General features: G+C 54.9%; 1 protein-coding gene across 2 annotated transcripts; it reads left to right on the plus strand.

Annotated features, from left to right (window-relative positions):
• The first annotated feature begins 1,125 nt into the window (after positions 1-1,125).
• Positions 1,126-12,149, plus strand: SMTNL1 (smoothelin like 1). 2 transcript variants are annotated; one of them, XM_081155299.1, is made up of 8 exons: positions 1,126-1,290; positions 5,440-6,281; positions 6,532-6,664; positions 6,773-6,824; positions 7,845-7,994; positions 8,187-8,301; positions 8,409-8,560; positions 11,848-12,149. In XM_081155299.1, the coding sequence occupies exons 2-8, from the start codon at positions 5,442-5,444 to the stop codon at positions 11,990-11,992; spliced, it is 1,587 nt and encodes a 528-aa protein (XP_081011425.1). In that variant the 5' UTR covers positions 1,126-1,290; positions 5,440-5,441; the 3' UTR covers positions 11,993-12,149. The 2 variants fall into 2 exon arrangements, with proteins under 2 accessions (XP_081011425.1, XP_081011424.1); XM_081155298.1 differs by lacking the exon at positions 1,126-1,290 and adding an exon at positions 2,096-2,186.
• Positions 12,150-12,576: the final 427 nt, after the last annotated feature.

The following is a 12,576-nucleotide window of genomic DNA, read 5'->3' on the forward strand; positions in this document are numbered from 1 at the left end:
TGCTGTAATAAAAGTCTAAAAATTAAAAAACGTAAGAACAATGATTTCTTTTTACTGAGCGTCGGCCATGGACTAGGTGCTTTAATTACATTGTCTATTTTGTTTTTCTTTTTTTGTAATGATTTTTAAAACGTTTGATTTTGAAATAATTATAGGTTTACAGGAAGTTGTATAAATGGTGCATAAGTTCCTTTGTGCAACCAAGTTTGGGAACCAGTGTTCCAAGAAAGCGTGTGAATACGGCCGCGTGCCTACTACGCGGGAAGCTTTCTCTGGGTTTACAAAGATAAGGGAGGCATGGTTCCTGCTTGCGGAAAGCCGAGACATGTATACATTTGTTTTATTCTACTTCTGTTAACCGCGCTGGGCCATAAGGTAGTGCCACTCTCATGTCTATCACACCCCCCAAAAATAAAACACCTCTTCGTCCCTTCTCGGCCACATTTCCTCTGTAGAACTTACCTTCATCTAATATATTCCATCTGTTGATTTGCTTACTGTCTGTCTCCCCACACTAAAATGTAAGCCCTATGATCTGGTTTTCCCATTTTTTGTTGTGTTCACTGCTGTATCCCCAGACCATACAAAGTGTTCAAAAACTATTTGATTAATGAATACACAAAATTGTCTAAGAGAAGTCTTAATGGGTGATACAATGATCTTCTATTTGGCTGTTTTCAATACCTAATGACAGTAGGGCAAGAAGAGACATGAGTTTCAATTTTAAAAAAGGACAGAAGGCCAGAGAGATATATGAAAAAGCTCACCAATCTTGGGTGGATAAACTCTGGACAGGTGAAGGAGACATCTTAGTGCTAGAGGCAGCCAGTAGCCATCAATAGTGAACTGTAAACACTGGTACCCAAACCTCACTTTGAGGTCATCCTAAGCACAGGCCTCCAATTCCAATTCCAAATTCCTGTTAACTAAGTAAGTAATTTGTGTATTCAATATACACCTACTGAGCACCTCACATGAACCAGGCAATTTGCTGGTTCCTGGGCATACAGCCATGAGCAGAGTACATGAAGTCCCTGCCTCATGCAGCTTGGAGTCTAGTGAGAGAGTCAGATAATACGGTAATTTTGGATCCCAATAAATAGTATGAAGAAACTAAAACAGGCTGAAACGATGGCGCAGAACTGAAGGCCACGGAGCCCTCTCTGAGGAAATGAAATTAGAGCTGAGAGCAGAGGAATGAGAAGGAGCTAGCCTTGCAAAGAGCAAAAGCAAAAAGGTTACAGTCCTGCGAGTGGCAAGGAATCGATTTATTTAAGGAACAGGAAGGAGGTCAGTGTGGCTAAAGTGGCGGGGGTGGAGGGAGGGGGCTGGGGGAGTCACAAACTTCCTACCTTGTGTGTGTCAGGGGTGGGGGTTGTCCCCTGCACACATTCTCCAAACAGTAGTGCCTTCCATCCTTGTGTTGGTTTTTCTGAGCAAAATTTCAATTCAATACAAAAATATGTCCAGAGCTTACTGTGTACCAGTCACTTCACTCAACACAGAATTCAGTTTTGTATTTTCTAGACGGAGCCCAGGGATCCATCTCCTTGGCCCACTCATCTTCTCCTCTTTGCCCCTCCCCCCTCCAAATCCCTCTGTCCAGTGTGAGTGGGGAGACTCCCCCAGTCCCATAGGCAGCTGTCCCACTCTCTCTCTCCCTCCTTAGCCCACCCTTCAGCAGCTGCTTTTGTCTGAGGAAGAGTAAAAGGGACTATTTAAAGACACAAGGTGGGGGGCGGGGCAAAGGAGGCTTAGCCTGGGCTCTGGATGAACAGGGGAGGCCAGAGGGCTGGGGACCATCCAAATGGGCCTGCAGATAGTTTTCCAGGTCGCCAGGGCCAGACAAGTACATTGGGAAGAAAGATGACCACAGGATGCATACTGCCAGCTTCAGGGCGGGAAGGACGCACTGTGATTGAAAGGTGCCACCTGTCAGATCTTCATGGGAAATCTGAGCCTCCCAGGCCAAGGGAAAGTGTTGTACCAACAGGGCGGTAAACAATGCTCTTCGGAGGCCCAAGGCTCTTGAAATGGGGGTGGGGTGGGGTGGGGTGGAAGGAGGGAGGAAGGTGGAAGGGGGCAGGGACAGAAGCGCTGGGGGCTAGAGGCCTCAGGCAGCTCAGGAGTGAGGCCACTCAAGGAGAAGGAGACAGCTCCCAAGCCCCCCGGCAGCAGCCCCACAGGTAAGAGAAACCCTGTGCCCCTTTCTAAGGAGCTCCCTTTATCTGCCAACCCTTCTCCCACCTTCCAAGGGCAGGAGCCTTCAAGCAGGGCCCCAGACTTGGAGAAATCCAGGCTCCTTTCTAATTTTCACCAGCACTATGTCAACTCTCTTAGATGCCAGAGCTCAGGGACTCAGCCTCTGGGGTGTTGGGAACCTGAGATCACCTACAGAGCAGCCTGCCGGTGGCTGTCCATGTGGTGGATCTGATGAGGCAGAGAAGCTCGCTGGTTCAGTTGGGCAGGGTGGAAGATTCTCTAAGCAGTTTATAGTGGCCTCTCCAAGGGAGGGTCCCTAGCTGGGGTGGGGAATGGTAGGAGCCTCAGGACCACCTGAAGACAGATGGGGTGACTGGGTCTAGCAGTATCAGCAGAACCATCAAGTGTCATCTACACACTCGGGCTCCTGGGTTCTTTTCCTTCTGGTCCACCAAGAGCAACAGGGAGGGGTGAGGGGAGCTGTCTGCAGTGCTGCTTCGGATACAGAACGTAGGAAGGCTTCCTGGGGAAGGAAGGAGGGAGGAAAGAGAGAGAGCCGAACTCCTCAGCCATGTCTGACTGGCCTCACCCACCCATGGGGAGCTCTGCAGTCTGGGCCAGAGCCTTTGAAGGGACACTGGCCGAGCACCTGGTGGAGCAGCATCTTTGGCTCAGGCTCCGGGCTGGTTGTCAGGAGACCTGGGTTCTAGGTATGGTTTGGCCATTTAATTGTCCTATGACTTTAATCAAGGGGCTTCAAATTCCTCAGCTTCAGATCCCTAATGTGTACAGTGGGGCCAATCCCCCCTGTTCCCAGGGTTAGAGAGGGGAATGAGGTAAGCGAGCATTATGCGGCTGTAAGCTGCTCAAGAGTTGCTAATGCTGGGGTTGGGGGGGTTATTCTGGTTTCCGAGCATTCTGAGTGTCTTCACTCTTTGTGCATTTATGACAAGCCTGGAGGGTGGAGAGCCAAGGTGATGAGCACACAGCATGGCTGAGGGGTGTGTGTGTGTGTGTGTGTGTGTACATGTGCATGTGCACCTCCTTCCCCTCCACCACCCTGAGTGTGTGGCACAGAAGTGAAGGGAAGGATCGTTGCAGCACTTTGCTATGTCTCAGCCAGTTACTACCACACTTTGAGGTAGGGGCTTGTTATCGACTTAATGGTGTTCAGATCTCTTTGCCTTATCTCACCAACTAAATGCCCTCATGGCCCTGTCAGGACCGTAACCTGGCACAGGGCTGGGCAGAAGCCAACCTACACAGTAGGAGCTGGCATGTACTGAGCTTTCCCTCCACACCAGGCAGGCCTCAAAATATTCCCTATGCATTGGTTCCCTTAGCCTTCCACCATCCCTATGTATCAAGACCTATTTTTACCTCCAAAAATCAGAACACCAGAAGGGCAGGTAGCTTGCTCAAGGTCACACACAGTTAGTGTACAGTGGGAGCTGGGACCCCATCATAGGAAGACTCCCGAATCAGTGATTGTCACCACTATGTCACACCACCTTCCAAACAAGAGCACAGGGCAGGAAGGGACTGTGTGGGTCATTCAGACCAGCGTTGGCCACACTTTCTCCTGCTAAACACAACTTTGCTCGAGGGGGTGGTAGGGGCACCTCAGGAAAAACAGCAAAAAGAGAAAAGAAAACAAGAGAAAAAATCCACAAAGAAGTCTGGGGAATAGCAAGTTAAGGTTTCTTTACTATGGGGTATCTAAGCGCTAATGAAGTTGGATATTCCTAAAGAGGAGGTTCTTTCTGGAACAACCTTAGCCATAGACTAAATCCTGTGTGTCCCCTGCCCCCCAGCCCCTATTAATGTCTTAGGCGACCCTAATTTTCCATAGAACACAGTTCGGAAAACCTGGTCTAGACCAATCCTGTCATTGTTGGTGGACTCTGAGGCCAGAGAGGCAAAGGGGCTTGCTCAGGTCTCAGAGTGAGTGACTGAGAGATGGAGGTCAAGGCCAGCTCCACCTGCATCCATGTCCCAGCTCATCTGTCCTCTCTAACTCTAATCCATGTGGAGATGCTGGACCATGAGGGGGCTGTGGCGGAAGGGGCGGAACTGGAGGACAGTGTGAACACCTTCGCCAATTCCAGCCTGCTTCCTAGGAAACTGTGGGGGCACAAATCCGGGGACCCCAGGAACAGAGCCTTGTTCCTCCTTTGCCTATCTTCCTGCCTCTGTCCCAATTACCCAAGTGCCCTGGGAACTATCACCCAGAACGGTGGCACTTCAGAGGGCAGGAGGTATTTTTAGCTGATGACAGGAGTCTCTACTTTTCTTGCTGCCTGAGTCATGCCCTGAACACTATTTGGGGATCGTTTTTTTTGTAAACAGACCCCCAAAAAGGGCAGGAGATGAAGGAGCTGGCCCCGCACCCCCCATCCACCTGTTATTATAGATCCTCGAGTATATACTGTACTTGAATAGGAAACTCCAAGTTAAGGTGTCATAATGGCCCTCCCCTCACCACCTCCAAGCGGTTGAAGGATCACGTTTCCCTGCAGAGGTTAGAGAGAGTAGTTTCTGTCCTTCACCAAAGGAAACCCTTCCGTGCCCAGGCCCACCTTTTCCTAGAACCAGAGGCTGGCAGAGCTGGCAGAGGCTGAGACCAGCTGGCCCAGGGCTCCCACATTTCAGGCATTTTTACACCAGCTCCATCTGTACCACCTGTATCCTGCTGTCCTGAATGGCTTCCTCCGAATTAACTTACTTTTAAATTCAATAAATGTGTGTTGTTGTTTTTAAAAAAGAAACATTATGTCGCTATTGGAAATGGAAACTGTGGAGACAAGCCAGTATTATTAAATTCTGTCTAAAACCTCCTGCCTGCTTTGGGCTCTGCGCTGAGGTCTGGTCCTCCCCGCGGGTCAGAAGGCTAGCGTGGAACTGCAGCCCCTCGGGGCTTAATCCCAAAGCGGCCCAAAGCACTGAAAAGGCAGAATGTGGCCGAATGTTCTTTAAAGCCCAGCCACAACCTGCAGAGGGCGGTAGGTGACCACCACCCAACAGCAGACCAGCCAGCCCACTCCCCGCCTCTGGGGAAGCAGCGCTCAGCCCCTTCATTTCACCCCGGGAAAGTGGATGCTCGGGTCACATGTCCGAGTAGGGGGGACCCAGGACTGAGCCCCAGGCCTCCAGCCTCCAGGCCAGCGCTGTCTGAGGGCTGGCTTTCACCTCATGCAGGATGGGGCATGACCAGGCCTGCTTGTCTTCTCTTCCCAGAGATGGAGCAGAAGGAAGGGAAGCCCTCTGAGGATGGGACCACTGTCTCCCCAGCCGCAGGGACCCCGGGGACACCGGGAGGTGAAGCCTCAGCAGAGGAGGCCAAAGGCTGTGTGGGGAGCAGCGGCACAGAGGGGCCTCCGGACAGGGCAGGGGAGCAGGAAGGAGCTCCCGCCGAGGATGGTCCAGCAGAACCCCGGGGGGAAGCCAGTGGGCCGCCTGAGGTCAAGGTGGAGTCCGAAGCGGAGGCTGAGCTTCCAAAGGAGGACGGTGGGGAGGAAGAGACCAAAGAGGCTCCTCAGGAGACGACTGATGGGAAAGAAGAGACCAAATCTGAGCCCAAGGAGGCTGAGGGAAAAGAGGGGACGGTGTTGGCCTCTGAGAAGCAGAAGGCTGAGGAGAAGGCAGCCAAGCCCGAATCCAGGGAGGAAGCCAACGTGGAGGCCAAGGCTGAGCTGAAGCCGGCCACGGGGGAGCAGGAGGCCAGGGCCGGAGCCACAGAGGCCACCGGGGAGCAGGAGGCCAGGGCCGGAGCCACGGAGGCCGCCGGGGAGCAGGAGGCCAGGGCAGGAGCCACGGAGGCCACGGGGGAGCAGGAGGCCAGGGCCGGAGCCACAGAGGCCGCCGGGGAGCAGGAGGCCAGGGCCGGAGCCAGGGAGGCCGCCGGGGAGCAGGAGGCTACAACAGCCGCTCAGGAGGAGAGCGACAAGACAGAGGAGCGCAAGGCTGAAGCCCAGGCGAAGGCCAGTGTCCCAGAGGCCAAGTTGGACTCTGAGAAGAAGCCTGCTCGGGAAGATGAGGCCAAGGCTGAACCACAGGAGAGTGACACGAGGGAGGAGGTGGTGAGTGAGACAGGAGAGAGGAGGGAGGAGGCCCCACGGCGTTCTGGAGCCCCCTGCCCCCAGGGAAGCAAGGCCCCTCTGCTTTATTTCCTGGGGAAAGTCCAGTCTTCCTCCCACGGGTATCAAGAGCCTGGGGTGGGGGCTGCTGCCCTGTGTCCCAGGCTGCCTTGCAGATCCTTCTGAAGTCCTCACAAAACCCTGGGCAGGCGCTTGTGTGACTATAAGCTCACCCAGATCATGCTGGTTCCAGGAGTCAGGTGGTCCCAATGAGGAGCAGGACCAGAGCGTGGAGAGGGAGTCCGAGGAAGGGGCAGGGGTGACCCCCAGCTCCCCTGAGGAATGGCCCGAGAGCCCCACAGAGGAGGGCCAAGGCCTCAGCCCAGGTGAGTGAGAGCCAGGAGCCCACGGGCTGCTGCAGGGGCTCGCCTGAGGGGCGTGCAGGGAGCGGTCACGATAGACCCACTTCCCTGCCCCCTGCTCCTTTCCTGCAGATGGGCTGGGCCCAGACACCGCAGCTTCTGGAGAGACCAGTCCTTCAGCCAGGTAATGTCCAACCCCAGGGTCTCGGCTCCAAATCCCCCTTACACCTGCTCCCTTCAAAATCTCCCCTCCCCAGCACCCGATCTCAGAATTCCAGGGTTCCTGGCATTTAGCCCCTTTCCCAGGCAGATCCCAGGAAACTGAAGGAGCCAGAGCTTGGAGCCAAGGGAGCATGCAGCACACCCGGTCCACCTCCCCTCCACCACTGGCCCCTCAGCCTCCCTGACAGGTCTTACAGAGGCCCTCATCCTGCTGCTCAGCATGTTTCCATGGTGCCAGCACCATCCACAGAGCATGAGCGGAAAGCCTGAGTTTGGACAACTCTGCCACTTACCAGCTGTGTGACCTTGGCCATGGCACTTTGCCTCTCCTCATCTGTGAAGTGGGCGCAGTAACTGTACCTCCCTCGCAGGATCAGTGTGAGGCTCAAACGATGTAATGTGTGCAAAGCACTTAGCACAGTGCCTGGTGCCCGGCGGGTGCTGGAGAAAATAAGCCTGATTCCTGCCACCGCCCAACTCTAGTCATTAGAAGAATCTCCCTTTATTCTGACCCAAGACCCACTCCGTGTTAGTTTCTCAAAGAAAGACAACGGGATACTCACTGAGCGTCAGGCAGTTATGCAGCTCACTCTCCATCCCCCTTCTCAGCCTTAGGGCACCTTTCAGCTAGGCGTGTTCTTGCCCCCATTTTACAGATGAGGAAGCTGAGGCTCAGAGAAGTAACATGAACAATGCCAAGATCACACAGCAAATAAGAGGCAAAGTCAAGATTCAAACTCAGGTCAGACCTCAGACTTGCCGGAGTTCTGCCCTCACGTCCTGCCAGACCACATGCTCATTGCACCTCCCGGGCCCTCCCAGTGCTGGGCACAGAGGAAACGGGTGCCAAGAATAGGTGCCCCAACTGTGCAGCCCCTTCAGACCGCAGGGACCCCCACCCCCAGCCAGCCCCTGACTCCTCCCTGTATCCTGCACTGGCTGGTCCCAGCCCTCTCACTGGTCTCTGAACCTTTCCCCATAGTGAGCCTTCACACAGCGAGGTGCCCCAGAGTCCCTCGGAGCCCCCTCCCTCACAGGAGAAGAAGGCACCAGAACGCAGGGTGCCAGCCCCCGCCAGGCCTCGGGGAGCCCGCGCACAGAACCGCAAAGCCATCGTGGACAAGTTTGGCGGGTAGGGTGCAGGCGAGAAGCGGGCTAAGCTGGGCTTCCCCAGGGACCGTGGGTTGGCCGGAGGGAGGCCCAGGGGGTGGGAACAGCCCAAGCCAAGGTGGGAGGGTGGACACAGGCTGGGGCTCCTCCCTGATGAGGCCTTCGGTGGCCTCCTACCTCTGTGGCCTGGCCTTCTCCCCGCCTCCGCTCACAGGGCAGCCTCGGGGCCCACGGCCCTGTTCCGGAACCCGAAGGCAGCCGGGGCGGCCATCGGCAGTGTCAAGAACATGCTCTTGGAGTGGTGCCGGGCCATGACGAGAAACTACGAGGTGCGCAGGGCACCGGGACCCTTCCCCAGGGCGGCAGTGGGCGGAGGATGTGCGTGGCTCAGAGCCCAGAGGCTGGGAGCTCACAGGCCGCCTGTCCCCGCCCGCAGCACGTGGACATCCAGAACTTCTCGTCGAGCTGGAGCAGCGGCATGGCCTTCTGCGCGCTCATCCACAAGTTCTTCCCCGATGCCTTTGACTACGCCGAGCTGGACCCCACCAAACGCCGGCACAACTTCACCTTGGCCTTCTCCACCGCAGAGTAAGCCGCAGCAGGGCCAGGGGGGGCGCCGGGGCGCATAGGCAGGTCGGGGGATGTGGCCGCACATTGGTGTAGCCAACAGCTTACGACCGCCAAGAACTGTTTCAGGACAAAGCCGCAGGCGAATCCCTGCTTGCCCGTGGCTTATACTCCGGGGGGAGAGGGATCATAGACACATAGGAAATATGGGGCGGGGGATAGGTGCTATAAAGACAGTGCTGGCGGGGGGGGTGGGGATAGAGAGGAGGAGGGTTGGGTCTGCTGTTTTAGACAGGGTGGTAGGGAGATTTGGGGCCAGATTCTGACTCGGCCATTTGTTGGCTGTGTGATCTTGGACAGGCTCCTTAACCTCTCTGAGCCTCCATATTCTGATCTTTAAGATGGGCACGAGGTTTCCTCTTCCTCAGGGCTATTGTGAGAACTGAGTAAATAAGTCCCTATGTCAGTCCTAACCCACAGAAAACACTTCAAAAATATCTTAGCTGCTGTTCCTGCCTGATAATAAATGAAGTCACAGATGTTAAGATAATTATTATTCGCTTTGGGACCTGGAGGAGGCTTTATTACTGAGACTCATAGCTGGGTGCCAGGGGTGGTGGTGGGAGGGAGAAATGGGTGCTACTGGAAAGGCAAGAGGCTGTGAGGAACAGTGTGGCCCAAGAAAGAACCTGAGAGGCAGAAGCGGCTGCACGACTGCCAGGTGGGGCGGGGGGGGCACTCCCGCCACCAAAGCACTAAAGCCAGCCTTAGCCCAACGTCTCCATCTCCACGCGCCAAGGCCTGAACACCTCCTGATGGCCCCAGGCAGAGGCTTCTGAGCCACCTGGTAGAGACAGGGCTGTGTGCAGAGGGTGTGGCCAATGAGGGCAACTCTGGGGATATTTCTAAAGCTCTGGACAGGGCAGAGGTCACTGCAGATGTTAGCAGCACCCTGGTCTGGGAAGCTGAGCCATCTGGTCCTGTCCAGCCTGGCCATCAACCTGCAGGGAAGCCGGAGACAGCAATCTCCCCCTCTCTGGGCCTGCATGTCCCCGTCAGCAAAATGAGAACATTGGATATTGGTCTGGGCTTTTCAAATGGGTGTTTTTTTCCCAGCAGATTCCTCAAACAAAATATTAAATGAATGCCCCACATAGAAGAGATTAAAGGGGAATCTTTTTGGGTTGGGGGGATTCCTAGAGCTTAATGCCCAACCTCCTTTCCCAAGATGGTCCCTGAAGCACGTCTGTAGGGCCCTAGGGGACCAAGAGTGCCATTTGAAATCACCAGACTTGATGTTCCGGAGGATTCCTTCCAGTTTCACACTATCCTGCCAAGGGAAGAGATGAGTGCCCTGGGGTGGGGGGCTCAGGGGTTCAGAATTTTAACGATGATAACAGGGCACATGTATTGAGGGCGATTGTCTGCTAGGTGTTCTAAGTGCGTTCCTTGGCCTTACCCCATTCAAGCCTCACAGCAATCCCGGAGTGTGGATACAGGTAGAGATAAGTTTTGTGACATCCTGGGTCTGACAGGAGAGTTGTGGCAGAACTGGGATTGGAAAGTGAGCTCCTGGTCGGGACTGAGCGCTCCAAGTGAGACGGGCATGCAGCTCCGCCCTGACCAGGTATCCCTGGCCTGGGGGACATGGGTCATTCTCCTCCTCCTGCAGTTGCCTGGCCTTGGTTCCGAGCCAGGCAGAGCCACAGGAAGGCAGAAGGAATGATCAGGGCTGACAGGAGGCATCAGACAACAGCAATGTGGTGGGGACCGTGGGTATTGAGGGTGGAGAGTAGAGGTCGAGGTGCTGAGTTTGAATCCTGCCACCTTCCTCTTTAGCTCTGTGACCCTCAGTAGCTGACTTAACCACCCTTCTGGGTTAGAGTGAAGATTAAGTGTGCCAAGTAAGGTGGCCCCTGCCAGGGCCGTCGCACCTTATGGCCCTGTTCTAGAACTCTACTCTGATTCCCATGGAGTCCGGGGATGACAGAGGGGAGCAGCCAGTGCTGAAGCCCCCGGCGGGCTCAGTCAGCTGTGCTGCTGGAGGAGCATGACCCCCCTCCCCTGTGGAGGGGCACAGGACCCACGCCCAGAAGCCGAACTCGCTGCACTGGTAGCAGAGAGCCCGTCCCATTCTTCGAAATCCTCCAGCCTGTGCTCCTCCCCTGGCACCCAGGCCAGTCCAGCTTGGGTTTCGGCCCAGCTGTCTCAGCCCCAAGGGAGGATTTCTGCTGGGACCCTGGTTTCTCCTACTGCCAGCACCCACAGCAGTTTGGCAGGCTGGGGCTGCCGAGGCCTGGCTTCAGGGCATGGATGCCAGAGGCATCAGGCCAGCCTGGGGTTGAGTCCCAGCTAGGTCACTCACTTCGACCTTGGGCAAATCCCCAAAACGCTCTGAGTCTCCGGTTCCTCTTCTGCTGGTTGAGGACGGATGGAGGTGTAAATGAGACCGTTCAAGGGGAAACACTTGATAAAGCTCCTGGCACATGGGTAGCAAGGCCCCAGCAGTGGTTAGCTCAGATTATCCTCCTTAGCAAAGCCAGGAGTGGCACGTCGCCCGAAGAGCAGCTGGGAAGTTAGAAAGGACTTGCTGCTAACTTCAAACGCATCAAGCACGCCTACCTCAGGGCCTTTGCACACGCTATTTCTGCTGCCCGGAATCCTCTTCCTCAAGATATGTACATGATTTACTCCTTTTAAGAGACCTTCCCCGAGCACCCTTTTAAAAATACTGCCAACACAGGAACGTACTCTGCCTCCCTTCCCTGCCTTATATTCCTCCCTAGCACCTCTCACCATGCGATGTACCATCTATTTCATGTGTCTGATCACTGTCTTCTGCCATGAGAATGTCAGTAACACAACAGCAGGGAAGACTGGGTTTTGTTCAGTGCTGAATTCCCTCAGAAAATACATGGAGACTGAGTGAAGATGGAGATGGTGCAGTTGTAAACGAGACTCTAGCTAGGATAGGGGTTCTGTCCTTTAAACTCTTCCTGAGGGGCCTGGCCTTCCAGAGGACAGATGAAGAAGCATGTGGGAGGGGTGGGTTAATGTAGAACTGGAGACCAGAGGGTCCTGCTCCACAGGAAGCCACAGGGCAATGAAAATGTGGCTTTGGAATCAGACTGTCAGTTTTGACTGTTGGGGCCTCAGTTTCCTCATCTGTACAATGGGATAGTTGGGCTAAATGACTCCCAGCTCCCACACACACTTCGTCCTTGCTGGGCTGCCCCCACCCCTCCCCCTAGCTCCCATATTCTTCACCTTGGCTCTGTTCCTCGCCCCACCCCACCTCTGCCTCTCAGGAAACTGGCCGACTGTGCCCAGCTGCTGGAGGTGGATGACATGGTACGGTTGGCAGTGCCTGACTCCAAGTGTGTCTACACCTACATCCAAGAGCTGTACCGCAGCCTAGTGCAGAAGGGACTGGTGAAGACCAAGAAGAAATGAGGAGCTGACCAACCCTGTGGGCAGAGGTGGGCAGGGTGCCCAGCTGACCAGCCACAGCCCCAAGGCTTCCTTCTGCTCCAGCGACAAGACATCCGGGGCTTGGGCAAAGGCAGGTGGCTCCAGTCTTAACTGCATTAAAAGTGCTTTTGTAAAATCCTGTCTGGCCCCTCAGTGTTCCCTCCCCATCCCACCCAGGAACCTCTCACTCTGGGATAATAAACCCTGGCTGCCAGGGTTTCTCACCTGACATTTCCTCACCTGACACAATTCTTTTAAAAGGATTTTTAAACTGACTTTTAGAGACAAAGGAAGAGGGGGAGAGAGAGAGAAACATCGATCAGTTGGCTGCCACCCAAAGGCCCCCTACCAGGGATTGAGCCCAAAACCTAGACATGTGCCCTTACCCAGAATTGAACTGGCAACCTTCCAAAGGTGCACTGGACAACGCCCAACCAACTGAGCCACACGGGCCAGGGCTGACACAATCTTTTCTACAAGCATGAAAGGCATCTGGGAAAGAACAATGGCCTGGGTCCCACCATAATCAGCTGTGTGACCTTGGGCTAGTGAGTTAACCTACCTGA

The sequence above is a fragment of the Miniopterus schreibersii genome (assembly GCF_964146895.1).
Source record: "Miniopterus schreibersii genome assembly, chromosome: 12".
Classification (NCBI taxonomy): Eukaryota; Metazoa; Chordata; class Mammalia; order Chiroptera; family Miniopteridae; genus Miniopterus; species Miniopterus schreibersii.

Bases quoted from the DNA above. Each gene is read 5' to 3' on its own strand.
- SMTNL1 (XM_081155299.1), top strand. From the start codon at position 5,442: ATGGAGCAGAAGGAAGGGAAGCCCTCTGAGGATGGGACCACTGTCTCC. The intron at 6,282-6,531 runs GTGAGTGAGACA...TGCTGGTTCCAG, and splicing joins GTGACACGAGGGAGGAGGTG to GAGTCAGGTGGTCCCAATGA. The intron at 7,995-8,186 runs GTAGGGTGCAGG...CTCCGCTCACAG, and splicing joins ATCGTGGACAAGTTTGGCGG to GGCAGCCTCGGGGCCCACGG.